The 27,657-nt window shown below is 34.8% G+C and overlaps 1 protein-coding gene across 2 annotated transcripts in view; it reads left to right on the forward strand.

Annotated features, from left to right (window-relative positions):
* LOC124638846 (neuropeptide CCHamide-1 receptor-like) overlaps positions 1–27,657 on the forward strand; it is a 162,787-nt gene that overhangs the window by 100,960 nt on the left and 34,170 nt on the right. For both annotated transcript variants that reach the window (XM_047175968.1, XM_047175969.1), the window contains exon 4: positions 864–1,090. In XM_047175968.1, the coding sequence (XP_047031924.1) occupies positions 864–1,090 (227 nt within the window). The remainder of the gene's footprint in view (positions 1–863; positions 1,091–27,657) is intronic.

Genomic DNA, 27,657 nt, shown 5'->3' on the forward strand with positions numbered 1-27,657 from the left:
ATGTGACGTCACTCTATAGACTTTTTAGGGTTCCCTAACCAAAGGGTAAAACGGGACCCTATTGTTTTCGCTCCTGTATCCGTCTGTCCGTCCGTATGTCACCAGGCTGTATCTCATTAACCGTGATAGTAAGAGAGTTGAAATTTTCACAGATGATGTATTTCTGTTGCCGCTATAACAACAAATACTGGAAACGAGAATAGAAGAAATATTTTGAGGGGCTCCCATACAACAAACGTGTTTTTTTTATAAATAATGGTACGGAACCCTTCTTGCACGAGTCCGACTCGCACTTGGCCGGTTTTTATTTACGACCAGCACTTGTACAATATTACTTAAGTTGATGTTGAGGAAAAAATAGTTATTTTTGGAAGCGTGTTACCAATTCCTGTCATTCAACAGTTATTTCTAACCTTCATAGAAAAATGTGTTGTTCGTTTGAAAAGCATAGCGTAATGAATACTTTGTTTGTGTAGTAGGAATTCAGTGTTGGATGCGAATCTATATTTCTATTGAAATTTTACTGACTATTGATATCCAATACCTACTCAGTCATATTGTTATAAAGTTCAGCGAAACTTTCGTAATACGTTATTGGAGCCATATTTCCCATTAAAGTTAAAATACCAAACTATGCCCCTTCTTCTCTCTTTTTAATCAACTTAAAAAATGGGTTCACAGTTTGACCTGTACCTATGTATTTATTGTTTGTATGTATCTACGTTTGTGTGCAATTATCTCGCGTTTTGCTAATCCTAATGTTATTTTTAACATAGTATTTGTCAGACTTAAGACAACGTTTTATTCGCCATTTACCACTTTAACTTACAAAAACACCTCTTTCACCTCATATTCTCTTCCAGGTACATCCTCTCCCTCGCGCTAGCTGATCTCCTGGTCATCATCACATGCGTACCATTCACGTCCATTGTCTACACTGTGGAGTCCTGGCCATGGGGCGCTACCGTATGCCGTGTCTCCGAAGCGGCCAAGGATGTCAGCATTGGAGTGTCGGTTTTCACCCTGACGGCACTGTCAGCTGATCGATACTTCGCTATTGTGGATCCTTTGAGGAAACTGCATGCTACAGGTTAGTGAGTTGGACTTTGAGAATATTAGACTTAAGGGATGGGCTTTATTTTGGGTATGTAACGTGGTTACTTTGACATGCCCATTGAATTTCTGGTCCAACGTTATAGGAATACGTGAGGTCATTTTGGGCTACTTTCCTTAATAATTTTGAAGTACTTATTAACCTTGTTCTTTTTGATTTAAGAATATTTATAATTTGTGGTTATGCCTATAACCGCAGTCCAAGTTAAACGAGTTTATACGAAATTACCCTTTAATTTCTCTTGATTTTTTACCGAACATCAGCCATTTTGTACAAATTCCACGCGGTTTTGGTGCATTCCAAAAATCTTTTTGTTTTCAACTGTTGTGGCTCGTTGAAAGTTTTATTTAATCGAGTATGTTTGGCATGTGGGACACCTTTTATTTTTCATTGATAGTTTGACAAAATCCGTTTAAAATAAAAAGAGAGTTGCAACAATTTTAACTACCAGCACAGCTGAACAAAAAGTTTACAATAAATGAATATACCTACATGTCATCAATCAATTAGCATATAATTTTATTTACCTTAAAACATTATTTATGCGTGCGACATTTGAAAATAATAAATAACTACGTTTTTTCAATTTGATCTGTTTATAAATCTGTTTAACAATATTCATCCCTTAAACTCTTTATTTGATTCATCAAAAATTAATTCCATAAGTTTATCAAGAAATACTTTCAGGCTACTATAGGCATTTCTAGCGATGACTGAAATTTTTTTCTGAGCCGGTTTCTCTACTTTAATTGCAAAAAGATAAAAAAAGTATTTTCTGCTCATTAACTAAAGAGTGAACTAAAGAGTGCAGAAGAAGTTTATATCGAATACTAATATTCATATTATTATTTTGATTCTAGGCATTAAAATAATTATTAGTATAATTTAATTACTAAATAATCCGTTAATCACAACATAATTAAAGTTTAGCTTTTATCAATATCAAATATCTATTTCAGTATTCAATTAGTAAACCAACATTATAAATTAGTTAGAGTAAAAACATATTTTGAAACATAAAATGAATATAAATAGGCTTCGTTCCCTCAACTTTATAATAGGTATGTGGCAAAGAAAACTATATGACTAAAAAGCCTTTATAAATGAGAAAACTTATAAAAGGTCCTTTAGAAAGTATGTCCTACATACTTGTTTCAAAAGAGCTAAATATAATAGAAATGTTTTTAACCCGGTCGGCAAATGTATGAACATTTTTACGCCCCAAATAAAAAAGGTTTTTTTAGATAATTTTTCACGCATTCCCGTTTCTTAACCTCACATGTTCCATCAATCAAAATTCATCCATTCATCACAATATTGTACCTACATTTCAAAAGAAGGCTGATACAAGGAAACGGTATAAAATGCTGGTTTTTCATTTCTAGAAAAACACGTTACATTCTTGTATTTTTAGGACACGCATACCCACTTACTTTTATCATAAAAAATGCGGTTAAATATTCATTTATACGAGAAAATAAAACCTTATTTGAACCTAATACTGACCCAAGAGAGAGATCTGTTCCTATGTTCCTATTTTCAATCAACAGATTGATAAAAAAAATCTGTAGTCTGTAGTCAACCTAAGCCAGTAAGACTGACAACCAAGTCTTACCAAGGGTTGCCGTGGTAACTGGATTGAGGAAGTCTGATAGCAGTCGCTCCTTGTAAAACACTGGTACTCAGCTGCACCACCGATCCTAACATGGTTGAGAAAAGGCTCGGGAGAAGGAAATTCATAAAAAATATTTTACAATTATGGTACATACAGGGTTTTCTGAACTCAAAAATCAAGTCATCGAAAATTCGAAAAATCACAGCAAGTCACAATATTTTAACTCTGAAACAAACAAGGAAGTACCGTATTTATGTAAGATCTCTCTAGTGGAAAATAAATAATATTATTTTTGGACCTCCTTATAAAGGTTGGCCATTTGTTTTTCTTGTCGCGTAAACAATTTCTCGGTAACTCGGCCTGAGTTTGAAATGTTCAAGTTGTGGTTATATTTTTTTAGGCTTGTTCGGATATTATAGTCAATCTCTTTCAATTTCTTTGTGATAACACTTGGGAAGTTAGGGTTTTTGGAGGAAGTTTATCTTTGGATAAAAAGTTAAAGACGAGAACTGGTTGCTATTGGTCATATGTAAGTCTGATTTATTTTATCCGCTTTTTTATATTTTCCAATTTAATGCATAGGTATGGTTAGTGCAACCATGTAATTGGTTTTTGTTATTCACATTGTAGAGGTATAAGTGAGTAGGATGTTATTAAGAAATTATGCAATCCGGGTCCTTAGCAATATTATAATTGCGAAAGTATGTCTGTTTGTCGCGCTTTCAGGTCAAAATTACTGAACCCATTTAAATATCATTTTTTTAACAGACAGCCTAGATCCATAGAAAAGACGGTTGCGGTAGTAGGAAAACATCTAGTAACGTATAATCCCAGCTTATCTAAGGTCGAGAGCACACAAGTCATGCTGACCACCATTCATTACTTAAATCGGTTTTCTCGAGGGACGCTCAGATCCTTTTGTAAATGATAGTGCTCCTTGTGGCCGATAATATTAATTACTAGTGGTTACCCGCGATTTCGCCCGCAATCTTAGGAAATTACTTCACGCATTCTGATATAAATAGCCTGTGGTCAGAAGGATTTTAGTTGTTTGAAAGTCAATTACTTACAGCCAGTCTCTTCATCAAAAGTAAAAGTCAAAAGTCAAACTAATGGCATAAAGTAAAAGTAACGGTCAAATTCGTTTTTTCAAGGCTAAAGTAGCAGCAAAACTCTTACTTAAAATCGTGAAAAAACTAATTTGACCGTTACTTCTACTTTATGACATTACTCTGGCTTTTACTTTTGATGAAGAAACTGGCTGTCTGTCGGTTATATGCAAGCCATAGCTTCAGAGATTATTTACAACATATGTAGATTGGTTTACTGAAAACTAGTACAATCTCTTAAAAAAATAAGGGCCATTTTAAAATGAATGTCTTGCTACACATTGTATGCGTAGGCATCTCTCGTAGCAAGCTGTACTCGTAGTCTCATGCCTACGTCATACGCGTAGCCTTCCAGTGAAAGCTTATAGTAAAATGTTAGTGGTAAAGCCTTGACCGTAGCTAAGATAAAGTGAGGATAGAAAGACATATAGAATACCTAAGGTTTCTTGCAGTGAATTTCTGAAATCTGTGGTAAATTCTCAATTTGGTCCCTAATCACATAAAAAAAAAAACAATTATATTTATACTTTCAGTAAATAATGTCTATGGAAAATTTCACCAACCTACACATACTTTTCACTAACTCAAACAGTTATTTATAGAACACAATAAAAACTTAATATTTATAGAATAAATAAAAACATTCCAAGAATTAAAGTGTAGAGATGAGTCAGAATAAAGTGTATCAATCACAAGTTGTAAGTAGTTCAATCAATCATGTTCATTGGAGAACTCTTACCCTCGGCCTTTTATTAACTAGCGTATAAGTTCAATGCGCAAATACATATTTCTGATAAGACTTGAAATACTAACTATGTATGTATATATGTTTGTTGCCCCTTCACGCAAAAACTTTTGAATGGATTTTGATAAAACTTGGCAGTTAGATAGTTTATATAATAGAATAAAATATACGCCACTTTTTATCTAAAAGCGAAAACTATTTCGGGGTGAAACTGTGGCTATTAGGTACTACATAGGAAATATGTATAATTTTGTGCAGGGGCACTAATCCTTCGCATTTAAAATAACCGAGAATAGTAACAAAAATAACACAATGCTGGATTTGTTATAAATAACACTCAAGTATCATGCAGAATTTCCGCAAATACGTCGGATATTAAATTATAGGTATCGACAGAAAATGTGGGGCAGCTAATATTAGACCCGACACGTTCTGACCTTAGGCACATTTTACACGAAGCGACACCGCTAATTTTGGAGTGTGTTTAAAATGAACGAAAATCGGTAACAAATGCTGAATTTTATTAATTCTCATCAATGTTTAAATATTGTATTGGCTTCTTCCAGCGATTTCACCCGCACCCAGAAATCTATTTAGGTGGTAGTTTTTACATGTAAGAGCAATAAGTGTCACTTTTCATTTAAATAATTAGAAAACACGTACGATGGGATCGGTGTTTTGGAATTTTTGACGATCAAAAAGTGCTGTTTTGCAGCCAAGTTTGAAAAAATGATTTTTGATTTTATTTTGAACATAGCTTTTTTTTAACCATAACCAAACCATTTTCATTGGTTAAATCGCCAATTCGACCAACGGCCGGCAATTTCACGGCTGATTATTTTAGTTATCTTTGTAGTTAAATAGTGCAACTCACCCTTTCTCCAACAGAAGCAAGAGCTGTCACAGCACCATATCCACAAACAACCTCATTGTATTAAGAACAATACATTAATACATACATCACTCGATCACTACACGGTCAATAAATCACAGCCAGAAGCAATGCATCAATGGATGCTGAACTAAGGCCAATATCAGTCATTGTATTAGCCATTAGATTTAGTAGGATTGGAAGCTTGCCCGATATAATTCCTATATTGTCCGCGAGCCAGATTTACGGAATGCACTGTAGATTAGCTTGTTAGATATTTTTGTTTCTATTTGTGTGTGAAATGATTGTATTATGACTGGTTTTGGGTGTTTATTTTTGTAACTATTCCTCCTATTTTAATAATTTTTAATTTATTACGGTTTTTATTACGGCCTATTTTAACGGTTTTTGCTGTACTTTAATCGGTTACTCTATGACAGATTCATACTTACTTACATATTACATACATTTACTTACTTTTTCATTATGTATTTACGTTTGTTATTTACTCACTCATTCTCTGCAAGTGTGGTTGACGAAACAAGCAAAAATTTGTTTAGTAGGTATAAACATCACAATATATTATTTGTTTTACGTAGATTTGGCATTTTGAAAATATTTTTAGTCAAATATTTTTTCATCTATTTAAAGAGCTTATTTCGGCCTAAGCCGATCATAAATTTTTATTTAATAAATTCTACAGAGTATTGTATTTTGAAATTGATGAGATTTTTACTTAAAATTCTCGGTTGACTGTTTCATTGGAATAAACAATGTTTTTTGGCCTGAATTTATCAAATCCCTCAAACTGTGGGTGCAGTATGACAGGCTCATTTTGACTAAAAGCCACCATGTTCCTTCTCGAGCCCTTTGTGTGCCAGGGCCGCGGTAACTCTTTCGAACAATCCCGCAACCCCGGTAGGAAAATAAATAAATTTTCAAATTGGACGTTTCATGTCGTAACGTTGCGTTTGTCATCCGACGAAAGAAGTCCACAATTCGGATGTTTTTTGTTTTACTAAGCGCGTGAGAGGTTCTCCGTGTGAGAGGAGGCCTGTGCCCAGCAGTGGGACGATAAATAGGCTGTAACTAATATGGCGCGTATGGCAACCTTGCAACTTTGTCAAGCAGTTGCGGTCCAACAAATCTAATTTGCAAAGAACCCTACATCTGACGCTACGTTAAAAAATGTATATTATTAACGTCATCTACCAGATACTATAAAAAGTAATTTAGTTAAAGTATAGTATACTGAAAATCAGCACTTTTTGAAGGTCAGATTTATTTTCATCCCCCAAACCGCCTGCGCTTCACCAGTTCCTATGAATTTTTGCTGTTGTTGTATAATGTTACTTTTGTTGAAAAATAACATTCTTGTATGCGAATGTATTCTTAATTAAAAGTGACAATAGGTACATCTGTTTGGTAACCATAATAACCTTTTCTGTTGAAATTGCAATTACAATGTATCTGAAAACTAAAAACTATTATGAAAAATGGTCGTAGCCTACCGAAAGCCTTCAGCAAATATCGTCATTGGAAATTGAAAATGTTAATATTGAAAATAACTCCGTATTTACGTCCGTTTGTTAGTTTTTCTCGGAAAACGGCTGAACTGATTGAATTGGGAATACCTTCAATTTCAGAACTATTGTGTTGGACACGTAACTAAAATAAAAGGATATTCCTCGTAATATCTACAGTATCAAACATTTAATTATTTACACAACATTTATTTATTTATTTCGCATAGTTACTTTGCCATTACAGATAGCTAAATCTAATTCGACATAGTACATACTTACAAATATTTCCTTAACTATAACTTAACTATATATCCTTACATACCTACTACACAGTAAGTGGCCCTTGTGAACCGTAAAATAATCTAAACTAATATCATAAAGAGGTTTTTTAGTATTTTTGTTTGTTTGTACCAACCCCAAAAGCTCCCAAGTTACTGGTTTTTTAATTGCTGGGATAGCTTGGAGCTACACTATCTCTAAGTGACATAGGCTACATTTTATCCGTTCCCACAGGCGGAACCGCGAGAAACAGCTATTTTTTAAAGATTAGTCTTCATATTGTCATCGATGTTCTTCAAACAAAATAACTGTTGAAGGCAAATACGTAATACCTCAAAAGAGCAGACATTTACTAACTTATTTTTGTAACCATTAAGTTAACTAGATCTTATCTCTATTACATCAGAATCAGGATCTCCCTTGCGGTTCTCCGGTAACTCCCACGTTGCCGAGACAAGCGTTCATATTTCCTTTAATAAAATTAATGGATATGAAGCATAACCTTTAGCCTTTAAGAATACTTGAGATCCTTATGATAAAATATTATTAACTGACTTCTAAGAAAACGGGCTTTCAATGGAAATATCATTATTTTTACAGTATCATAAAGCTTCCATGATTTTTTTCCTTCCATGAAAAAAGTTTGTTTGCTTGAACGTAAATTACTAGTTGAAAAATAATTTCAAAATAAGACAGCATGTTTATCGAGAGAGGCTACAAGTTACTTTTTGTCCAGGTCTGTGAAGTAATTCCTACGGGTTACTGGAAACCACTAGCATCTATTTATTCAGTATCAAGCCAGTATATTAAGGGTTTCTTGAGGTTTCTGCTGTATTTATTTTGATATCAGTCGCTTTTGGCATAAGGCGCTGTAAAATTTAATTTGATGGGATGTATTTTCCTAACACAATGGAACGTTAAAAATAAAATTTAATCTAAACAGAGTGTTCAGTCCTTTTATTCTGTAAGCACTAGCTGCTTGTTATAATAAAAGATTTAATAAACGACTAAAGGATATGATGACATTAAATAGAGCACTAAAACAAGAGTGTTTACGCTACCATGCGCAAAATGCAGACTAAACAGTCGGCCGACAGTTGACCCGATATATAAAAAAAAAAATCCTGATTCCAATCAATGTATTCAGTGGTCCGATACCGGCTAAATACCGGATCTTTGTAATGTGCACACTACCATTCATCTTCATACTGATTCATAAGCCCAAACAATCGGCCGACTAAAAGTTCGTAGAGTGCGCATACTCTAAATAAACTACTAAAAGGATATGAAAAGATTTAATAAAGTACTGAAGCATCTGAAAACATTAAATAAAGTACTAAAAGTCGAGTGTTTACGCTCGCATATTAAACGGAGATTCTTCAGAACTTTCATGTCACGTGCTCCTTAGCGTCGTGATTGAAACATATTTTCCTGTAAACATGTTGATGAGGTTCCTCTTAAGAAGTTTACTTGTTTTAAATATGTACTCATAATATAATATTCTGTAGAACAACAACGATTAATGATGCACAGAAAGTTTTATCATTAACTGTGCTAACTTTGTTAAATTGCTATTTTACGACGAAACTCTGAAGCAGGTTGATGCAGAATTGCCGATTTTATTGTTTGAAATTGGAAGTACATTTTATAAAATAAAAACAATATGGACCGAGTTGAAGGGTATTGCAGCATTATTAAGCGAAAACTATGTTAATTTATTTGATAATATGCTTTAATAAGTCAGTTGTCCTTACTAGAAGCACACACCACCACACGCACCAAATAAATTTCAGCATCCAAAACCAGGAATGTCATTATCAATCTCCTCCTCCGAGCCTTTTTCCCAATCATGTTGGGGTCGGCTTCCAGTCTAACCGGATTCAGTTGAGTACCAGTGCTTTGCAAGAAGCGACTGCCTATCTGACCTCCTCAACCCAGTTGCCCGGGCAACCCGATACCCCTTGGTTAGACTGGTGTCAGACTTACTGGCTTCTGACTACCCGTAAAGACTGCCAAGGATGTTCAATGACAGCCGGGACCTACAGTTTAACGTGCCATCCAATCCATCAAATCCATCGTGAATGTCATTATCAATCTGGACTAAACAATATATAAATCCAATGGAAACAGCCACAACTAAAACAGATACATCATTAATCCGACAGAGACCGTGAAAACAGATTTGTGCTAAAACGCGAACTGGCTAATCGCCATACCCTTTAGTCGTAAATAGCTCAACCGGACTACACTTGTCTATTGTAGTCACTTGCATATAAACAGAGTAAGGAAAGGTAGCAGAGATGCCATTAGGAAGGTAGGTCAAGCGCCTTCTTCTAGGTCAAAAACGTACGGTGGGCATGACTGAAATGGTCACTTACGAGTGAATTGACGAGGCGTCCGGATTCTTTGAGACATCTGTTAAATATTTTAAGTGTTACAAAAATGGTAAGGAAGGCGTAAAAGGGTAGTTATACAGTAACTTTCCTCGTCTGCCAAACACCGGCATTTTAGCCGGCTACTTTCTTAGGAGATTTTCCGTTATGGCACCTCCGCTAGTCATTTTGTTCTCCATGCATATAACACAATAGCACATTGTGTGAATGATGAGTCTGATTGTGGAGTTGCAAATTGAGTGCTCTGCTAACCAGCAATTGTTAAGTATATTTGTCTGTTGCAACAAAGATAGATTATTCTCCCCACATACACACAAAGTCTGCTAGCCCGAAACTAAGCAGAGCTTGTTCTATGGGTACTAAACAACTGATAAATGTTGCATGCTTTTCTTTTCTAATGACTCATATAGGAATCGAACCCCGACCTCCGACGTTACGCCATTTGTTTGTCAGCTATTTGCTATGATAGACCTTGATGCAGAAGATTATTTTTGTTGACATAGAGAAGAAGCCAGGAGAAAGATACACATTTTTTGTGTAAAAAAATTACCATATAATGTCCTACACCTATATAAGTGCTAATACGACAATTCATATGCAAACACGACTCTTTACATTCACCCCAAAAATACGTCTTTATTCGTCAATATTATTTAGTACCACTAGTGTGAACCCAAAGCTATAAACTTTCAGACAAGTAAAAATAAAAACGAATGTAGGTATCAGCACTTTATGTTAGGAGCAAAGTCGTAAATGCCCCGGGGATATTTCGGGATAGAAAGACTGGAAAACCTGCAACAGGTGACGTTATGATTAAATACTTATTGAAGTTATAAGTTTTGAAAAAAAAACTTTTTTTCAAGAATGATTCTACATCTAAAGCCATGTCAAAAGTTTTATTCTGTCCCTTTAAGTATACTCACTCACTGCAATTCAATTTTAATTATATTATTTTTTTGTTATACTTTTTGATTGTACCTATAAAGCAAACCTCTCGCTAAATTATATACCACTTTGTTTATTTATCCTTAGAGCTGCCGCATACTGCAAACTTTTCGTCTGCCGATAGTTTGTGTTGGCTCATTCATCAGTATGAAGATGAATGGTAGTACTCACATTACAAAGATCAGGTATTGAGCCGGTATCAAACCGACTGAAAACTTTGATTGGAACCAAGATTTTCTTTAAAAAAATTGCCAACCATCGGGCCAGCTGTCGGACGTCTGTTTAGTCTGTCGTGTATTTCAGATTAATCTTTATTAACTGAGAAAACATTTCATTTATTACTTTTTCTTGCGAGACATGACATTTATTGTGTAAACCCCTAAGGTATGTAGTTCTGGCAAAGGGCAATGGAATCTCAATAAATGTTTTACGATCAGCCTCGGGCAAATCAAGATGAATTATTGGATACTATGATAGTTGAGGTCATCGAAATTTAGATAAGATATCTGTACATAAAGGGCGACCTTATATCTCAAAAAATGTACTGTATTTTTTCTATCAACTATAGGCCTCCTGTGGTTTCGCCCACGCCTGGATCAAAAGTATAGCCTTCCTTGATAATTGGATTATCTATCTCAGTTTTTTTTTATCTGTAGTAGTTTGCGCTCTCTACTAAGCTAACCCTCGAGTTTAATAAGATTACTATTAGTATTGAGTTAAGCCCGTACTTAGAAGCAAAAAAAATGAACTAAATAATTTATAATAATATCAAAAAATAGAATTTAAAATTGCGAAGTTTACACAAGAATATTTTTGATTATTTGCAAACATAGGTATTATATTATGTTTTATTTGTTTTGGAAGTTAAAGATCCGTAGATTTTGCTATATACCTCATTCATAACAACACATAGGTGACTGATTTAAAAAACGGGTATACTAAAAATAAAATAATACCTACATATAACCGCATTCTGTATCTAAGTCATACTTATCACAATAACAATAATATAGAAGAGCTAAAGTGACAACAAAAATAAAATTTTCTTTTGTTTGCCTATGATAATCTTTGCAGCTGCGGTTGACAATACCAGAACACATTTAGAAACTCGTAACCGATCCGTGATCGTTCCTTATTTGAATACAAATGTTTACCTTTTCAGAGAATTTTCTTTCAACGACTTTTATATGTCTTCACTGTAAAGGTAATTCTCTTTAAAAGTATATAGCTAATGACTATATAGACAAGATTATAACTTATTTAAACAACAATGCTTGCAACTTAATTGCTGCTCTATCTCTATCGATTTGATGTTGCGAAAATTATAAAAAATATTCTTTGTCTAAGTTTAGTTTTCAGTGCCTATTTTAATGTTCTAACCCAGATAGCAAAATAAATAATAAAATCAGACTTACCTGCAAACATATTGCATCGTGTGTCACACGGTCGCATTGTCACACGGTCCGCTAATATGCCGCTGCAGCCACAATTAATTTTAATTCTCTTTGTAACGACTTCGCACGTACATTGTGTTTCTGCGCGAAAGTGCTGCCATCTGGCTTAGCGTGGCGTTAGCTTCACAATTGTGAAAGCGCCATTTTAGAGCCCATCCAGTTCATGACAATTATTTTTACTGGGGCATTTTTTTTCCTCGATCTTTTGTGACAACGCTACGAAACGTATGAACAATTTCGGGTAATTTTTGGAAAATGTAACGTTATTTTTATAGTTTTATCTGATCAGATAATGCGTAAATTGTATTGGTCAATTTTTCAGTCAAAACATAAAATAAAGTTGAGCGCAGTAAAATTAACGATCCGCAGTGTCAATAAGTTGTAAAATGGCGCTGTAACCTTTTTACTGGCTGTAAAATAAATTGATTTTATTTGAATTTGGGTAAGCTTAGTTGACAGTAAATAAAAGCTACGAGTGAAAAACATTGCTGTTACCTACATCGATACATCCTATTTTTTGACTCTTAATAAATCGGTAAAGTCATTTAAATTCATAAAAATGTTTTAGTACTATTTATAAAAAGTAGCATAGATCCACAAATTAACGAAATGACTGGTTTAAATCCTCAAAACAGCAATTTTTATTTATTTTTTAATTTTATCTGTTGTATTTTCAAAGACTCTAAAAATACAACCGTGCACAATATCACATATGAAATTTCATTTGGCATACCATTTTGCGATGCGTACGGCCCCGCAAAAATATTGCGAGATATAAGAACTCATGTTTCAAAACGAAACTATTTTCGCAATTTATATTGAAGTTTTAAATGAAATTGTTTGCCATGTATTTAAAGTAAAAAAAAAACTTTCGTTAAAATGCATTGAAACAAATTGAATAAGTTACCTATACACGTTCGAAATGAAAACCACTAGATACCTTTCATCTCATTGAGACCGAATTACACCTTTTTTTTAACGACGTCAAAAATCATCAATTGATCATCCCGCTGTGGGTTAGCAGCGGTGAGGAAGTGTCAGACTCTTATTGACTAAAAACCGTCGTGTTCCGTCGTAGGCCTTTTATGTACCAGGGCCGGTAACCGTTTCGAACAATCCCGCAGCCCGACCGAATTACACCTGCAAATCGATTACCAATCGAGATTCGTTTCCTAACTTTCGTATCAGTATGCCGAACTTTATAAAAGCATTTTCAATTCACGTTTCATATCGTTTGCCTTTCAAAACGGCTGTTCTATTGTCACTAGGCACTTTCTTCAGAGTTTTGAAACTCATACTTTCTTAAAGAGTTTGAAAGTCATTCTTCTATTTTATTGTTGGTCTAATCGTGTCAAAGGTTATACACACTAATATTTTAGAATACTCACTTCTTATTATTGCTTATTGTGCGATTAATACCTACACGAGATACACAAGGAATAGAGAGATATTATGTACGTATAACTATAAATATAGGTATAGCTGATTCATCAGAATACATAATATTCATCAGAACATATAAGCCGACTTTTAATCTGGAAATAATTTTCCCGGGACGCGGGCATAAACTGGTAGGCTTAAATTAAAAGGCCGGTTACCCGAGAAGGTATGGTCCAGTTTTACCAATCATGGGCCAAACAAATGACGGTATTCGTGCCCCCAACATGTTAAGTCTCAAACAAAACGTAATTACAGTCAATAAAAAACAGACCTCATAATTTTATTCCTCAATCATCACTTTTAATTCATTAAAGACTCCTTTTTTACGAGTTTCGGAAGGAGAATAAAAATATTAACTAGAGTTTTGCACGCACTGAAAAAAAATCTCATGGGATTTTCGACCTTAAATCTTGTGGTAGACGAATCAAAATTGCTTGAACGGAATGTAAGGTACTATCAAATATTTTAGGTAAGCTAAATGTATTGGACTGTAAAAGTGCTACTGTACTTTAGGATGTGGTAGGTCAGTAACCTGCAAGTAAGTAGTAAGACGACTTATTTCAAATTTGATACCGGTACCGATTCTTAATCTTTTTTAGTATTTAGTAGATACGTACCATTTTTTGTCATTCATAAGATTATTGTTTAGATTATAATTCAAAAATCATCAAATGACCTACAAAGTCACAGTTTTAATTTAATAGTATCCTTTCCAAAGACATACAAAATTTAAAACCTCTAACATCGTTCTACAATCTCTAACTTTTTCAATCTGATATCTACTTACTACACGACTCGAGACCTCATCTCAAGTCAATTGAAAATAAAGCGAAGTTCTCTCGAACAAATTAAATGCCGTTTTCTACTGTCTTGTTATAGTTCTTTTAACCTTTCCTTGGAAATCACATATCCTTCTTTTACTGTGTGAAGATGTAAGTTTCTTTATCTCCTCAGTTTTCACAAAATAAACTAGGAAGATCAGATTTCGTTGCGAAATGAATTAACATTTGAGGTTAGTTCCGACATTTGTTTCTTTGTTTTGAAAGACAAACAGACAATATTTTTCTTAGGAACCCGTACAAATTCAAAATTAAAATTGATACTGTAAACTTAAGTCTGCTGTACATTGGAAGTCTGCGGTGTCAAAATATATTATTTCGCATATATTTGCAAAGAGAATCAAAACCTCTTCTTTCTCCTGCCCTGTTCCCAAAAATTACTTGGGGTCGGCGCAATATGTCATTTTCTTCCATTTTCCCCTGTCACTCGCCATAAGAGAATCAAAACCTCATTGACGTAGAATCGCCAAACTTGACCAAGCAGCAAACAAAAGGACCTTAACTGTCGGTCATTATAAAACACTCAGTATATTATATTCCTCAAAACGTTCAGAAACAGCCAGTGACATACATTTCCTGAAAACCATAACTGAATCCGTGCTACAGAAGTGACATTGAGTAAAACAATGTTCGAAATACGTCTTCCCTGTTGACTCAATTTGTCAGACGTACACTGACAAAAGGGTTGGCGTTTTTGTCGTCAGAATCAGAACATAAAATAAAGCTTAGATGCGCGGAATTGCGTATTGTGACAGACAGTCGTGACATTGTTGGAATAAATTGATAACGGGTAGATATGTGATTTTAGCTTCTTTGTTCCAAATATGTGGGTCATTTTGAAAGGATGTACCTACTGTTTTCCGTGGAAGTTTTCATGGTAGATTTTTTTATTTCCTTATATTGCGAAGATTCACCTTTGTAATTGAGTGCAAGGAGAATATTTTGTATACCTTATTATTTCAGGACGGAAACAAATTACCTCACCCGCTGTAAGACCACATTTTTGTCAAACTGTACAATACAAGACTATATTTTTCTAAAACTATTTACTTTCAAAGAATATAACAGAAAACTTTTGTTTCTTGCCAAAGGTAACTCAGCTAAAAACTTTCAAGTCTAGAACAAAAATTACACCAGCCGAAAATAAAACCTGGAGCTACATAACACCTAATTTATTTTATTCACGTCATTCTGACAAACGAGTACAAAGCTACATTTACTGAAACAAAAACACCCGTTTCATAGTAAACTACAGTTTTATTATCTTCCTTTAACATGCCATTAAAAGTGATTTAAACAAGGCTGTGCGTAAAATAAAAATATAACTGTGGTTAGTTTTCGTGACGGGCAGTGTAATGAATAAATAAATATTGGATCGTCTTACTTGTACTAAAATGTTTTATGTGGTAAGGTTTGGGAGCCTGTGGCCCTTTTGTAGTGTGAAGAAGATTAATGGCTATGAAACATTATGTGGAAGTAACCAAATAATAACATCAGCTTCCCATCTATTTGACTATGTATTGTAGTATGGGAAAATGCGCGTGAGTTAGTCAAAAAGGCTTGTTATCTTTCTATTATTTTGCAAAGAAATCAAATTGTTGCTTTGTACTATCTAATCTATTTTGGATCTATTCGCGTCTTGGGGGAGATTCGCACCCGGATAATATATGTTATAGAGTTATTGATAGTACCTACTTTATAAGAGTTACCGCGGCCCTGGTACATAAAGAGCTGAATAAGGAACATGGTGGGTTTTAGTCAGTAAGAGTCTGGCACTCCCTCACGCTGCGGTGGTCTTGGGTCGTTTGATGATTTCCCATAAACAGTATATTTTATAAGTAAGAAGTTTTAAAGTTGTAAGCATATAACATTTGAGTAAAGTGCCTGTTTACAACATAAATTCAAAGTCACTAAAGCTCCCTAAAAACAATTATTACCTTAAAATCAGTTTGTCACATTGCCATTCAATCAAAATATTTCGATGGCTTACAAAGAAACAATTTCACAATACTTAATATTATTTTGAAATCGAATAATTGTTGTGTTTGGCAGGTGGCTCTGTGAATGCTTTCCGATTGGCATTGCCTTCAAAAGGCCATTGTAATGTTTGCCACTTTGGCACTGCGATGTTTAAAGAGAAGGGTCTTTTCAATTTATATTTTTGCCACTTTTAAAGCTGTAAAGTATTATTTTTGCCTGTTCACCTTTCCTCCAATGTCGGTTCACTGCCATAACTACATATGTTGCGAAAATCTAGTTTATGAAATCGGTGTAAGTGAGATAAATTTTTAAGATGCACCAATATATTAAAATATACCCCCTATAAGGTATTACAGACAATATTTTTCTGTGATCCAGTTTTAACATTTCAGATTTCTGTGAATGGGACTGGTAATTATTAAAATAGATCCTAAAATACATTATCTTCTATCACTTTTTGTCTTTACAATTACATTTTCAATTTGCAGCGTTCAATTCAGTCTACTACTTTAATACCTACACCTTTTGGGAGTCAGCCTATACTGGTTGAACCTATTATTAAATTGTTATTCTGCACGTGAAATATCTATGACACCAAATAATCTAGGTCCCCAATACTCACCACAATGATTGGCACTCAATTAATCTTCATTCCAATAGCACAAACCGAAATGTCTTCAGATATCGGCTAGAATGATAGGTAGTTTGATTATAAACTAATCGATTTATTTAAATAGTGGTAGTCTTAGTAATTTAATAATTTTAGCTATATCTGTCTCGACATAAATGACAAAATAAATGAATGAAGACAAAAAAAAAATGCTTTTCACACTTGAACTTTCTAATTGACCTATGTATATGCAAATAATGAAATATCCTTCACGTTTAATTACAGTACGCCCAAAACGCTAACCGGTAACCCTGTTTTACAGCTTCCTAGATTAATGGCTGGTAAGAAGAATTGGTGATGAACAACTTCTTAACAACACAGCTGTTTTTTAAATTATTTCCGCGTATACCTACATACTGTATATATGTGCGGTCGGTAGGTACAGATCACATACCTATTCGCTAATTTCACCCTTCAAAAACTTGACTTCCTTACACGTGCATATTCTCTCAAAACGGTGGTAAGCCTCAACATACGTACGAGTTCGGCAAAAGTTAATACGAAGACACTCAGTGACATACAAACACACGCAACGTATACGGTACGGTGGGCTAAACATAGGTACGGTAGCTTAAGAGCACACTGCAAACTTTTAGTCGGCCGACAGTTTGATCGGGCTCATAAACCAGTATGAAAAGGAATGGTAGTCACGTAACAACGATCAGGTATTTTACCGGTATCAGATCGACTAGAAACTTTAGATATGTATATAGATTGTATTAAACATTTTGATAAAAAATATATTTTTATTGTTCCATAACATCGTATATGTTAAATATTGTCTGTAAAGGATAAAACGGGACGCTATTGTTTTCGCTCCTCTGTCTGTCCGTCCGTCTGTCAACAGGCTGTATCTCGTTAACCGTGACAGTTAGAAAGTTGAAATTTTTACAGATGATGTATTTCTGTTGCCGCTGTAACAACAAATGCTGAAAACTAGAATAAAATAAATATTTTGGGGGGCTCCCATACAACAAACGAGATTTTTTTTGCTCATTTTTGCTCTGGTACTGGTTTGCTCTGGTTTTTTTGCTCATTTTCTAAATAACGGTACGGAACCCTTCGTTAATTCCGACTCGCACTTGGCCGGCTTTTTCCTACCATCGAGCCAACTGTCGGTCGACTATTTAGTCGACAGTGTGCGGAGACTCAAAGATTACTTTATGAAAGCAACGTGTGGGGAGCCTGGCGTAATTTTCGCAAACTTGAACCATTAAAACCGAGATTCAGCTCACATTATCTTTCCAATATGTTACGTAACTATATCACGTCTGTTTTGGCAAAAGGGTAGGTTCAATATAAGTAAAATTCCAGTAGTTACATTTAGTTCTCATGTAAAATAAGACTAACTTTAATAACGATGAAAGTTTTGGTTCTAAAATCACATTACATTTAAGTATAATATCAAAAAGTTATGTCTGGCCAGATGTGCAAAAATCCTTTATCATAAGCTTTAATTTTTACACACACGTAAAAAAATAAGCCAATACCAATAATAAAGACGAATTCAATTAATTTCGATGAATTATTGTCCGATGAAAAAGACATGCTTCGCAGCCCTCGCCTGCCTTTTGCTTTATAACCTACTACAATAACAAGAAATTATGAAAAATAATTTATTTTAATTAAAAACCGAATTAGCTGTATGTTTGAAAAATTATGAGTTTATAACGAATCGAGAAATGTGAATGTTTGTCAAAAAGGTAAGTAGGTATAAAGGACAGGTGGCAAGTTTGATTTTTTTGTAAAAAGGTACACAATTTTTTTTTAATACTGAACAATTCTGAAATCTGATAAACGAATGTAGGTACGCATATTTACGTTGCAATACATAATTATATACATTTTTGAACAAGGAAGTTGACGTTAATGTACGAACAAACAATTACAATAAAAACAAAAGCGTGATTTTAGAAAGGAAATACCCGCGCGAAATGTCATCTGTATTTTAATGGACCTTTTTTTAGATAAAAGAAAACAATAAGTAAGATACGGCCATTAAAGGGACTCAAGCTTTCAAGCCTGTATTTATTTATTTACTAGCTGGTGCCCGCGACTTCGTCTGCGCAGGTTTAGTATTTCGAACAATATGTTTACAAATTGTAGCCTATGTGTTATTCTGATGTATAAGCTATATTATTGTAAAGTTTCATTAAAATCCATTCAGTAGTTTTTGCGTGAAAGAGTAACAAACATCCATACATCCATACATCCATACATACAAACTTTCGCGTTTATAATATTAGTAGGATATAAACATATATTTTATTTTTTCTTTCAGTCAGGTTGGTAGGTTTTGAGACTATTGCCATTGACCTCATTTTATTCGTAGGTATATAAAAAAATGATGAATGATAAATGAACTATTGTGTGAAAGACAAAATGCTGAAAAGAATATTCCTTGTGAGATAACAATGATGATTTCAGGTATAGAAGTAGATTATGGAAGAAGGCACGGTCTGACCGTTTTCGTTACAATTGACAGTTGCTGTCAATTACTGCAAACAACGATATTTTCCCTTCAAAACTGACAGCTGTCATACAAAACACGGTGTGGTTATAAGAAGCCTTATATGAAAATATCAATGACTGAACTGTTGATAATAATTTTACATACTGAAGATAATGTAAATACCGCTTGTTGCTAAAACAAACGAAAGTTCAGCGTCAGTTAATTTACAAATCAAATAATGTTCGTGATGAAGGTGGTGTTGACATAGATATATTTGCTTTACTAGTTCAGAATTATGAAACTGTTTAGTTAGTGGTTTTTTGGTGGAAATTTGAATTTGGCGGTTATTTTTAACCCCCGACGCAAAAACGACGGGGTGTTATAAGTTTGACGTGTCTGTGTGTGTGTGTGTGTGTGTATGTGGCATCGTAGCTCCCAAACGGATGATCCGATTGTAATGCGGTTTTTTTTGTTTAAAAGGAGTGTCATTCGGGAGTGTTCTTAGCTATGTTTGGTGGAAATCGGTTCAGGTCTTCAAGGTCATCAGCTCGTTTGTTAGGTGTGAGAGGAATGTTACACGCTCAGTTTACTTGCAAGCATGTGTGGGATCTGAAATTTGAAACACTAATGTCTTCTGGAACCACTGAGCTGGTCTGCTGTTAGGGCACGAAGGTAGGAGACGTAACCCTGAACTGCCTTTTAGTAAACCCATCGAGTTTGGGCTCGTTGAATTTGTCTTGACTAGTTCTCTTCAATTGACGAGAACCTGATACTGGAAATGGGATGTGGCGGATGAAACCCTGGAATGCCGGAATGAAACGGATAAATCGATTTATATCTTCGCTGAAAATCTAGAATGACCAAAGGTTTATGTTTCCTCAATCTGTGCAATTCTCCCAGAGCCAGTATGTTATGAGGATTGTTAAACAGCATCCTTTGGCCGAGATCGCATAGAGCGACCCCATCTTAAAATAAAAGAAATAAACTGAAAGAAGGAAAAATTAAGGAGCTCCTTCAAAAAGCATGAAATAAAATTAAATTATAAATTTAAAAAAACCCCCGACCCAAAAAAGTACGCAATTAGTATGACAAAAGGTTAAAAGCGCTAAACCCTATAAAAAGCAAAAAATAACTTTTAACTCTACGTAAGTACCAACTAAAGCATGTCAGACTAAACTAAATTTTGACGTGTCGGGGGACCGCTTTTTACCTTCAAAAATACTTACATAAATCAAATGATACCTACCTAATTACAACATTCGTATAAAACAAAATTATATACACAGTTATAAGTAGTATATACTTAATTACTTCTAACGTTAGGCTAATAAATTAGAGCGGTCCCCCGACACGACAAAATTTAGTTTAGTCTGACATGCTTTAGTTGGTACTTACGTAGAGTTAAAAGTTATTTTTTGCTTTTTATAGGGTTTAGCGCTTTTAACCTTTTGTCATACTAATTGCGTACTTTTTTGGGTCGGGGGTTTTTTTAATTAGACTTAGAAGTAAAAAGGGTGGTTTGTTTTGTGAATTGGAGGGAATAATTTGAACTAATTTTGAAGTACATAATATCTGTTACACTCTTGTCTAACAAATATTATTATAAAGGTCAAGAACTTGTTCGTTTCGTTCAAAGGCACTAATATCAGAAATGTCTGAATTGAAAATATTCTAGTGTTGACACCCCATGTTTCGAGTAAATTCTAATAAATTTTACAACATTAGTAGGCATAGATACCTATATACTTATACCGACGGTTTGTCTCAACAATTAATATGTTCACTCTAACAAAAGCCGCTCGCAAAAGCGAAGTACGTTTGACTTTGAACCAGTTCCTAAAATCAAATCGAGTTAATTTTAGTCCGATTCACACTTCAGATTTGTTATTATTCAGTGTAGCTTTGTTTCTTTACATCAACACAATTTCTCGCTTCATCCAGATGTTTGCAACAGAGCGACCAACCTACACAGATGTGTAAACTCGTTCTTTTGATCGGGCATAATAAGAATTGAACTGTCAATAAACAGTGGGCAGTCTGTTTTCTTTGGCGTTTGATCAGAATTCAGTTTCGTTGTTACTTTTAGCAAATACTGCAGGTCATTTTTGTGTCATGTTATGATTTACATTTGTTTTGTAAAGTCATGTTATTCACTTTGATAGGTGTAATAAAAGTTTATTCACCTCCAAAAAACAAAAGAAAAACGCATAAGGAAAATCCAATAGCTGTAGAGTTTGTTTGTTTGGTTAAACGCAATAATCTCAGGAATTACTAGTTCTATATGAAAAATGTTACAGTGTTAGATAGCGCATTTATCAAGGAAGGCTATAGGCTACTTTTTATCTGAATTCATGGAGAAGTTTCCACGGAAAGCGGATGAAACCGCTGGCAGAAGCTAGTCGATGATATATTAAGGCGCAAAGTACGATTGACGAAAATCAGGATACTGCCTTGTCCACTTTGCTCAATACTCGGCTGTCCCCAAATTCAAGCTACTTAAAAAGTATTTAGGAAAGGTCTGTATCATTAATTATCGGCCTAAACTAGAAATATCGGCAGACTTTGCCCCTCAGCGGTCGTTTGGCGACCCACTGCGGACTGTCCTAATTAATCATTATTGTACAACAATTTACACCAGGGCTTTACATTATTAAATATTTAGTTAATTTTGTACTTTCCAAATAAGTTTTGGGTAGAACGTCAAATGGATAATTAAAAATTCTATCTAACTTACGTGTCTATATATGTGTATGTGCTCAAAAAAATACCAAGCTAATTGATTACATAAAATGAATTAATTAACCTCTAATTTTGTAATATTTCGATGGAAGCCATTATCAATAAAAAAAAATAAGCACATATTTCTAATTTGCTCTATTTTCGTAGTGTTGACCGAATACTCGATATCAATTCCAAGTGCAGTGGTTCAATTCTGAGTAATCTGATTCACTTTTATAACCGCCCACATTTACGCAGTGCTCATGTTTGTTGTGGCTATCCGAGACCAGTATTCAAGGACATACCTATTTATATTCGACACGATAAAATTTATTAAAGGTTTTCAAAGCAAGTTCTGGTTAGACGTAGTTAAGTAATCTGTGTGCACACAACCATACACACACATACACATGCACGCGTACACACACGATGCACGCTTACACACAACGAACAAAAATTTACCTACACAACAACACAACATCAGCTGCTTTTGTAGTTGTATATCAGTTTCAGAGTTTTTGGTCAGGATTTAATTTTATTAATCTAGAATAATTTCTTAAATTATACTTTGTAAAACTTTGTCTCAATTATTTTAATAATTGAGGGAAACGGCGAGATACCCCGAACACAAGATATACTAATTACTAACTGGGGTTATCTCATTTACAACATTGAGATACTTTGAGATAAACAAACATTTTTTCAGTATTTTTTTCAAATTTTCAAAGGTACAAGGACATGGTATCATGTCGATGTATATCGATGCTAAATAACATCCCTTTGTGAGTCGTAAAATGTCAATCATGATTTGCCGATACTCATCAATCATAAGGTTTTATAATGCTAACAATACTTATTTACATAAGGTCCCAAGTGCTTTTCGCAACAGAAAACTGCCCTTTTCCTGATTAAAGAGATATAAATGGCCATATTTAAAATTGAGTTACATTTGAAATATTTCAAACAAAGTTTTAGTTAGCTTGTATGTGGTTGCGAAACTATTCATAGTTTTACTTTTTCCAGGGTCCTACAAAATGTTTTAATGAGAAACATTTGAATACGAAAGTTCCGGAAAACATTTTACTAACTGATGTGTATCTGAAAACAAAATTTAGCTGTCAGGGGACGTCCATAATAATACAGTGTAGTTCTCACTATCAAACGTCATCATCATCTCCCTAGCCTTTTTCCTAACTATGTTGGGGTCTTTTTCCAGTGTAACCTGATCCAGTTGTGTACCAGTCTTTTACAAGGAGCGACTGCCTCTCTGACCTCCTCAACCCAGTTACCCGGGCAATCCTAACCCCTTGGTTAGACTGGTGTCAGACTTACTGGTTTTTGACTACCTGTAACGACTGCCAAGGATGTTACACGACAGCCAGAACCTATAATTTAACGTGCCCACTGAAAGTAGTCATTGGTGTCCTGGAATCGAACCCACACCCCCATACTTGAGAGGTTGACTTGCTTTACCCACTAGGCCACCACGACTTTTTTCCAACTATCAAACGTATAAAAATTTTACTATTTCCAAAAAACCGACGTGATGGCATTATTGAGAATCATATCATACGGCGTACCTCTCAGTGGTACATTTTATATCGCAGTTTTGCATCAAAATGCAAAACTTTGAAATACGAAATACATTCATTCCGCTCGTTTTTCTCTCGAAATAACCATAACAGCAGTCGTAACTATTTTATAGTTCCAGAGCGAAGTACTCATTTTGAAAAATTATTCCTAATTTTCAGCTTTTTAGTATAAAAGCTGGATAAGTTGGAAATCTTTTATTATAACATATGACATACTGTTTGTCATTCAGACTGACACATAGATATAAAAATCCTGAGATAGATCACTGAAGATCTATCTAGAAAAAGATAAATTGGCACTATGAGTGGTTTCACTTATGTGAAAGCATTTTCTTTAGCTAAGAGAGTGTCTTTCATGTGACTGTTTTTCATTTTCCATATTAAAACCCTCGCACCCTGATTGAATTTCACACCCCAAGCTGAGAACTCACACAACATTATGATCAATTCGAACACCAATATTAACACTTTTATTTGCAAGTAAAAAATCGAATGACAGCTATAAAAACAACCAGATGCACAATTTAGAAGCCGTTCTTTTTCTAAGTCTATGGGATAAGTTAGGTTTAGTAGTGAACGATCTGTGACTGGGATGAGAATCAAAATTCCTACTCGTAATAAGCAACTTCAGGAATTCAGGAACTGCAAAACATCAAGTTCAACAATAAAATGTTTACTATCCAACAATTTTAAATACATCCCAAGCTAAAACATTACATTTAGAAACTACAAACAAACCATCAATATTTACGTTACTCACATGCATACAGATACACATAATATGAGTCTTCATGTACGTGGCTTCATAGCAACTGTGCGGTTACTCTACATCGCAGATACGAGCCAGACAGTTTATAAGACAATATTAATGTTTACTGAACGCTATACAAGCCTAATTAAATTCTCCGAACTGTAAAACCAACAGATAGCAAAATTCCAGCGATTTCTGAAGGTTTCGAGTAAGTCTACCAACTTCATTTGTAAGTGTCTCATGTACTCCAAAATATGGGTTAAGTAAGGAATTCCACGTCAGAGGTCGTCAGGCGAATTTGAAAACTCTGATAATAGGGCTTGTTAGTGATAAAACCTGCAGCTCTTATGAAGAATAACATATTTATGACAATTGTGTTATCATGTTAACGAGCTATTACACTTTAAAGTGACTGTGTCTATCAAAAAGAACAAAATATTAATTATAAAAAGACTAACTGTTCCCTCAGTTTCATCCGCATCCCGAAGGAACTACATAGAAGTTTTCACGGGGCGCGGGTGAAACCACGGAAAACAAATAGTCTTCTACAATATAGTTGCAAACTGTTTACAAAACAACAAAAGGTGTCAAACGGCCCGTTTACCAGACAAGACCTAAGTAAGTTGTTCTAAGACCAGTAAATCTAGGTAAAAGAGCCGATCTCCATCAGAAACTTGGCACCTTATACCTTTGTTCAATAATCCCACCGCAAGATTTATTGGTATCGGAAAGTTTCACGAGTGGAAAACGTGTTTGTTTTACACTAACGACTTGTTTACTTCATAGATTATACTGTCGGTACTGAATGCACTCGTGGATTTTAAATGACGATGGATGCACGCAGTTTAAATAACTGCTGTTGTTAACGCAACAATTTGAGCGAGGTTTTGTTATTTTATCTCTTCGTTGGGGACGTTACTTTTTGTTGTGACTCATAGCTGCGGTTGATATTCGGTAGGGGATGGAGGAAGAGAAATATGACCCTATTTTAAGAACTACTCTAAAATATAAAGCCACTACCACACGACACCGCGGAACTCTGTGGCGTTAATGGTTCCAAACACCCTACGCGTAATGGTGCGGTGTTCATGTGAAAGGTTTCAACGGACATAAGAGCCAACTTAACATAACATCGACGTCATTGCATGTCGCGACGGTTCGCAGTGACGTCTGTGAATCACCTTAAGAGCATTATGAGCCCAAATTAAATACGGATTCCATACTCTTAGCAACATATAAAAAAAACACACACACAAAAATAAAATAAATATTAATCAGCGTCTTACAGCTGTCTTTATAAATGGTTTGATATTCAGACTAGGTCAACCTCGAATCCAAAAGAAATTATAGGTACTTGCCGTCGCGCTTAGTTAAATGGAGCATGAATATTCGCCTTATTTAGTGGTATACTTAACAAAGAAAATGGCTTAACTGTCTTAACGACATCATTTGATAACTAGAGCAAAAGATGGAAACTCTTAAGGACTCAATGACAAACTAATAATCTCGGTGAACAATAAAATATAATTATCTGTTATTCTGTTAAATGGTTCATGAAGTGGATTGAGAAATGATTTTAAAAAGACAGGCAGAAATATTACTAAAGAACAGACGCACCATTGATTAGTTTAGGAAACACACAAACACAAATTACTGTACACGAAACCCTTTCATATTCACATACATAATACATGTATTTTCAGTCTAAAATCACAATGAAACATCCGCGTTATTGTCATTTACGACGTTCATTAAAATTCCAAGCTCGCTCATAGCATGTTCTTTCCGCATCTCTATCTAAACCATGGAGAACAGAATGACTAGCGGAGGTGTCATAACGGAAAATCTCCTAAGAAAGTTGTGTACCAAAATGCGGGTGTGCCGGGGACGAGGAACGTTACTGTCTTCGCCCTAATGCGCCTTCTTTGGACCCGCTCATTTCTGTAATACCAAAAATCGTTGGCAGATGTCTTGAAGACCCCAAACGATTCGTTAGTTCACTCGTAACTGATCGTTTTTCATGCCCACCGTACGTGTTTGACCTAGGAGAAGGTGCCTGTCCTATCTGTATTAGGTATGGCATTGGCATCTCCGGTCTTCGTTCCTTAATCTTTCTTTTACTGATCCAAACAAAGATTGCATAAACAAACAGATGGTACAATTCTCTTCGTTTGCTGTAAAACGAGAGGATTTTTCAAACAAACTCCATGACAGTGTGTTTACACACGTAATTCAGACTTTCAAACATGTTAAGTAGTTTACGTTTATTGCTATCACGTTGGCAAGTGAGTTTCCTTCCGTTCACGTAATGATTACGAGTACATCGGATTTTTATGGCGTTTGAGAGCTAAAGGTTTTTTTAAACACGGAATGTAAACGGTTTTTATTGTATTCCAATTTTAAATTGTAGTAGCTAGTTTGTTGTTGGTTATTAGAAAATCGCAAACTTCAGGTATGTATATTTGATTTGAAACCTAAACTAAAATATGTGTTATACAGCCGTCACATCATCGGTTTGACCAATTTGCAACCATTTGACAGCGGATTACGATTTGGTTTACATGGACCAACTTACAATTACTGCTACAAGATCTTTGGTAGCTACTGGAACAGTTCATTCCAAGAGTTATACAAAATTCGATTCCAATTATTATCTACAAGCTTGAGTTTCATGGAAGAAGCGATGCGAAGTAACTGAAATGATGAGAAACACACGAAAAGCAAGCACGTGCTCATCTTTCCTCGAAGTAGTTATATTTGATCCAATATGTTAAAGGAGATTAATATAACTATTACTATCTATAGGTGAATGAAGTGAGTTTGTCTATATTAATTTGGCATTATTTTACGATGAACAGTTGACATGTAAATTGGACACTAAAGGTGAGTTGTACCATCTATACTAATATTATAAAGCTGAAGAGTTTGTTTGTTTGAACGCGCTAATCTCAGGAACTACTGGTCCCATTTTAAAAATTCTTTCGGTGTTAGATAGCCCATTTATCGAGGAAGGCTACTTTTTATCCGGGTTCGTGCAGAGGTTCCCACGGGATGCGGGTGAAACCGCTGGCAGAAGCTATTTAACTATAACGATAGCCATACCATAACCGCCCATAGCTCAAATCGGCGATTTGACAACGGAAAAGGACGAAGGATACTGACGG

This window comes from Helicoverpa zea, chromosome 18, assembly GCF_022581195.2.
Source record: "Helicoverpa zea isolate HzStark_Cry1AcR chromosome 18, ilHelZeax1.1, whole genome shotgun sequence".
Lineage (NCBI taxonomy): Eukaryota > Metazoa > Arthropoda > Insecta > Lepidoptera > Noctuidae > Helicoverpa > Helicoverpa zea.